The 6,000-nt window shown below is 42.4% G+C and overlaps 1 protein-coding gene across 2 annotated transcripts in view; it reads right to left on the bottom strand.

The window, feature by feature from the left end:
- Nucleotides 1-3,131: 3,131 nt before the first annotated feature.
- RTN4 (reticulon 4) overlaps nucleotides 3,132-6,000 on the bottom strand; it is a 232,787-nt gene continuing 229,918 nt past the window's right edge. For both annotated transcript variants that reach the window (XM_069234184.1, XM_069234185.1), the window contains exon 9: nucleotides 3,132-4,135. In XM_069234184.1, the coding sequence (XP_069090285.1) occupies nucleotides 4,093-4,135 (43 nt within the window). In that variant the 3' untranslated portion in view covers nucleotides 3,132-4,092. The remainder of the gene's footprint in view (nucleotides 4,136-6,000) is intronic.

Raw genomic sequence — 6,000 nt, 5'->3', positions numbered from 1 at the left:
GGGTTATTAATCTGCCTATTTCAACACTACAATTCACCTCCTGTTTAAAACACATTCCAGTAGGCAGATATGAAAAGCTGGGATGTAGTTACATCCATGAGGTGTGGGAGCTTCCCTTCTCGTACAAATGCTTCAATGGCATGAAAGAGGTCTTTCTTAGAGGTAGTGAATGCAAGACTTCAGTCAACCATTTGATGATTTGTAAACAGCTGTCCTTGCATGGAGTGTGTAACGCCTCAGCTGCAAACTTGGCTTGTTATCTTAAGGGAGTTCCAGTCCCCTTGATTAGACCTACGTTCCAGGTGCTTTCAAGCGGCACTACGTCCTTCTCAATAGTGAGGACTGTTGTGGCATGCGGGCCGGAATAGTTTCCGTCTCTAAGGTCGTTACATGCTGCGGGAACGTACTGTTTCCCCCCACTAAAATGAAGAGGTAGCCCATATCTGGCCTCACATTGCTACTTCAAACGTGAATTTTGACAAGTTGAGAAGACTCAAAGCTTTATTGTTTCAAAAGCATGTGGCCCTTACATCTGCACGCGAGACCTACGCACTTCAAGTGGCAAGGTCATCAGCAGAAATACAGTCCCTGTTAAATACGAACTTTCCGAGACACTTTGGTGAACTCGTGGGACCAATATTTAATGCGTCCAGCACGGCTGGATTAGCACATTTTTTCAAAGCTGTCGGTTCTGTTCACACCTTCTCCTCCATATTCGGTTTGATACCTTCAGCTAGCCACTCAATTTTCGGTAGTATTTTTGGGGGATTTCCGATAACTTTGGCTTTATTAGCCGGCATACTGCTGTTGCTGTTTATGCGCAATGGCTGTCCCGCCACAACAAGGACAAATGACGGCACTCCCATCAGCGCAGCTGTGTAGTGAACGTATGATGCAGCATTTCGGAGCAACACTTCTGGAGCATTTGGAGTGTGACTGGTCTCTGTCATTCAGACCAGTTTTGTATTGTGTGCAGCCCGTATTCCAGTGCCTTTGGTGCTCTTTTGAACATGCACTGGAAGTTGGTCTTTCACAGCAGCGCCCCCCCAGCAATAGATGCTAATCTGTTGATGTTCTCGCTGAGGGTTCATCACCAGACATGCGCACTGAGGCTGCGTTTGCTACGTGCAGCTAATTATGAGTTACCCTTCCTGGAGAAAGTTGCCATCAACTCATCTATGGGCACTGCACGGGAAGCCGCCTTGGTTGATATTGGGGCTATGGAACACACCTGCTCCTCGCTCATTTTTGGCACGGACTTTCAGGTTTTGTCATTTTCCGAAGTGGAAGATCTCCAGCTTTCCATGACTCGTGCTTGATTTGGAACTCTTCTAAATTGACATTTTCATTGAATTCTGTCCTAAGCCACATGCTCATGTTTTAAATTGCCAAGTAGTATGCTTGTGTGTCCTTTTAACTTGTCAAAATGGAGTAGGGTTTTAGGTATATCTTAGGTTGAGAAATTTTAGTTTTGGCTTGAACCACTATCTACTGACAAGGGGAGGGTGATGTGTAGCCATTTAAGTTATAGCTTCATGCACGTTAGTTTAATACACTAAGCCGCTGTGCACCTTGACCTAGATATATTTTATTCAGCTTCGCATTGTTATTTTTACAATAACCAGTTTTACGGTCTTGTTTTGATTTCTTCTATCTAACTGTTTTGCTTAGTCCAGCACTGTGTTTTTAAACCACACATTCTTGATCACTTTGTGCTTCAATCAAGGCTAGAGTCTCGTACATTGCTGGTAAACATGGTAGAAGTTTGGTCTCCAACATTCGTAGAAAATACACATCCTTACGTAGGGACATTTTCTTAGAAAATCAGCTGTCAAGAGGGAGATTCCAGCCAGGGAACCACAACTGTATGCTTCACTGCAGATGCTGACGCAGATCACAGGCCTTTGCTCAGGTATGAGGGTTGATGTCCTCCCAGGGGATTAGATTAGAGCTTAACATGCCGTGCTCAAAATATGATTTAGATAGGAAATAGTCCATTGATTGTAGTGGCAATATGATAGCATTATTCTTATGCTTCACTCTCATTGTCACTATTTTAATATTGTTGTGTTGTGTCATTCTGGTTATTGCAGCTCACGCTTTGCTATCTAAAATGCAATCGTTTTATTAAACCAATCTTTAAAAATTATACTGCTTTTATTGTCATTTATATAAGAGATCGAATTGTGAATGAGAGAACCGGATGCGACCTGAGTGACCACGACTTCCCTGTGAGGTACAATGTGTCATGCGCTCGGCTGCCCAATCATCCCTACCTTCCGGGAGAGATGAGGCACTGCTAGTTAGCCGGAGCAAAGCCCGGATTTGGATTGACAGGTGCCACCCACCGTGGGTCAGACTCAGCCTCCCACACTGTGGACGATCTTGCTGCTCAAAATCCAGTAGTCTCGTTATAAAAATGAGAGCCTGCGCGACAAAGGAAGCGAGGTTTAAGATGGTTTATGATTCAGGAGTTACAATATTGTCAAAGTATTGGTAAAGTCATGCTCTCCAATGAAGATACTAAAATGTAATTTTGTCCTATGTCTAGGGGAGGAGCAGGAGTAAATATGGATGGAAGAAGGGTTCTGTGTATTGCTGCTAAGAGGCTTATTATTCCCCTTTTGGACTTTACTGAAACTGTTGAAATAGGATTGGTTTTTCCTGATCATACTTTTCTCATAGTGGCTTGTAACTTTTAATGTCTGAGCTGTAAAGTGTCACTAATGCTTAGTGAGATTAAAGTAAACTTGGCAAAACAATCTTCTTCTATGTCCTTGGTATAATGCAAACGTTCTTTTTATAATAGCGAGTTTCCTTATTCTCGTTCCACCACTTAGTGCTTGCAGGCAGTTCCACTGGTCACTAATGGAAAAGCAAAGTTTGTTTTAATAGCATTCAAAGCAAAAGCAAAAGGCAAGCTATAAGGGACACTAACTTCTTTGAAGGTAGACAAAAGGATCGGATGATTGCATTAAGGGAAGGGCCTGGTGACATTCCTTCCCATTTCATGAAGATGTTTCTAACTCCCTACTGAAGTAAGAACATGCAAGAATGCAACACTTTATAATGTCACATAGTGAATTTATGAAAGGTACAAGATGTGAAAATGAGGAGAGCAAACCAATACGTTAGGTCTATAAGCTTTATTGATACTTTTTTACAAGTCACAATGCATTCCACAGAATTAGATTAGCACAGCTTAAACTGCAGTAGTAAAAATCTTCACTTGCAATTTCTTGCATCACGATGTTGGTAATGTCCAAATAACATTTTTGCAGTGTTCAACATTCTAATCCACATATATTAACTGACGTGAATAAACGGGTTTGCTTAAAATCAACTACACTGGTGCGATGAAGTGCAAGTTGCAAAGTTTCTTTATGCGTTGGTGCCTTTTATTTTTTAACAAAGACGTGTTTTTAGAAATATTTGTTGTTTTCAAGCAAATGTGTTACAAAGCTGGTCAAAATCTGTCGGTTCTCTGAAACATCAAGCGCCGTGGAGAAGCTGAAACGTTGAAAGCTTTGTGAAACAGCATGTATATCTGCATTATCATACAACAGCAAAGCCACAAGACAGCTATACTCTTACCAAAAAAGCAAGGTATCTCTCACTCCTCCTTTCATGGCACCATTTCTTACCACCTCCTTTTAGAAAACCTGCATTTTTTTATTTTTATAAACCATACACATTGTCCAATCCGTAAGAACTTGTATACCCCACTCAGCTGAACCTGCACTACGATTTATTAAAACGTGGCAAGACTATCCCAGATGAAGCATATTGTACAGCTTTCTAAAAAGCTTTAGTTCAAACCAATGCTTCCCACAGGAGAAACAAAAAAATTAGTTTTGAATCCGTACATAGCAGCTGACAATACTTAAGATAAAACAAATGGCAATCAAAACAGGTACCTATCCCTCCCTTCATTGCCCATGTTGACCTCCCTCAAACACTTGCTAAAAAATAAAGATCTGAAACTGCACTTAAACATCAAGGGTTCGTTGCCCCTTGGTTAGCCTTCCTGTGTAATCCAAAATGAATATACCCCATCAAAGATAAAATTCCTATTGATTTGTTTCAAGCTCTTTATTCTGCTTTGGGCTTCAGGCCAGGGATTTTAGATTGGATCCTGTAATAAAGAAAAAAAAGAAGAAAATTACAAAAAAATTAAAGCTACGTGGAGTTATTAAAATAATTATTTGTGAGATATATATATTCTGCAGCTACACATGCCATTGAACACAATTATATATATATATATACTATAATTTTAACACTCTGCATGAATACAAACATGTAATAAAAGAATTAAAGAATGAAAGTAAATATTTACAAATGCTACCAAGTCATTATTCATTTTAACTAAAGTAAATTCTAGGCAAATATGGTCTCAAATTTGAAAAACGGTATATTGAACCCATCTGATATTCAAACATTTTTCCGACTTGAGAAACTGGCCTGAATGTTTTGGAAGTTTTCTGGCACTCAAAGTTCATTATTAGAATTCACCATTCATTGCCCTTCAACATAGGAAATATGTTACTTACCCTGTAAGCATCGGTTTGTGTCATGTAGTGCTGTAGATTCATATGTTCTGCATACTTATGCCTTCTAGTATTGGGCTCGGAATAGTTCAACTTGTTTTGCTTCTAAGAAATCTTTCGAGTCACAAAGTTCCCTCCACCCAGTTAGGGCCTGCCTTTTGACAGAATGTTGCTGTTTCTTCAGTGCAGAGAGCGAGGGGTGCTGGCCCAAATCAACACCAGATCAACTGCCTGTGACCACTGGGCGGCTGGGCACTATTGTAGAGGATGCCTGTGTAAGAGCACATAGGGGACTATGGCAATCATGCCAAGAAGGTGCATTACTGCCTTTATTTCCTCTGTAACCTCACCTAGAGTAACACTGTGTAGACTGCTACTGGCAAGTGACAGGTGGATTAGAAGAGGTGGTTTTAGACTACCCACTGCCCCCTGTACAGAGACCTACGATAGGAGCCTCAGTGAGAAGGTGTCTGGAGAGCACACATGCCTTTTGCCAAGACAGTATCTTTTTTCATCTTCTCCAGCTTCTGATGAGCCTGCGGCCCGAAGAGCTGTTTGCCATTGAACAGCAGATTTAATAGACGTAGATAAACTTCTGGCTTGAAGCCAGAGACACGCAGCCAAGCATGGTCCCTAATAAGGACACTGGAATGCATTTCCCAACTGCAGGATCAGCTGCATCAATGGCACGCAGGATGGTAGTGTTTGATAGCTTGACCATCTGAGACCAGCTCAGCCACCCTGTCTGTACTGGTGTGGGAGGTGCTTGAGAAATTCCTACATCTCGTCCCAGTGGGCTTTATCATAGTGAGAGAATAAGTAGATTGAATTTGCAACCCCCCCCAATGTGTGGCAGATCTTACTTGCTCTCTTTAATGGGGGAGGAATCATCACTTCCTTGAGCCCTGGATTGATGTGTGGCCCACCAGGCAGTCCAGCCGCATCTGTCCACAGATGTAGGGAGGCTTGTGTCTATATTTTTGATCCACTCTTGGCCGACTCCCTGAAGGTGCCTGGTGCATTTTTGAGCATGCCCTTGAGCATGGGCAGGAACTGAAGGGAGCGCTGTGTGGTGGACAGCACCTTGAACAGGATGTCTTAATTTTCCTGGATGGTATGTAGATCAATCTTATGGAAGACAACTACCCCACGTATCACTTCATGATGAAAGGCAATGTCAGCTGAGGGGGAGAGTTTGGCGGGGTCTCGTGTCTACAGGTAGGCGGCAGACCTGTCTGCGCAAAGGACAACAGAGGATTATGAGGTGTTTTCAGCACCAACAGAGGCACAAAAGTGGGGTTCTAGGCTTTTTGTCAGTGCCGACCATGGCTGGCAGGCAGTTGTAGCGAGAGACCTGTTGGGGGGCTCTGGGTTCGGTCATCCAACCCCTGCTGAGGTAGTGCTCGGCTTGTGCATGGTGAATTTGTGTGATCAGTGGGTGGAATGCTGG

This window comes from Pleurodeles waltl, chromosome 5 (genome assembly GCF_031143425.1).
Source record: "Pleurodeles waltl isolate 20211129_DDA chromosome 5, aPleWal1.hap1.20221129, whole genome shotgun sequence".
Lineage (NCBI taxonomy): Eukaryota > Metazoa > Chordata > Amphibia > Caudata > Salamandridae > Pleurodeles > Pleurodeles waltl.
The sequence above is the reverse complement of the archived record's forward strand: the minus strand, read 5'-3'. Positions and strand labels throughout refer to the sequence as shown.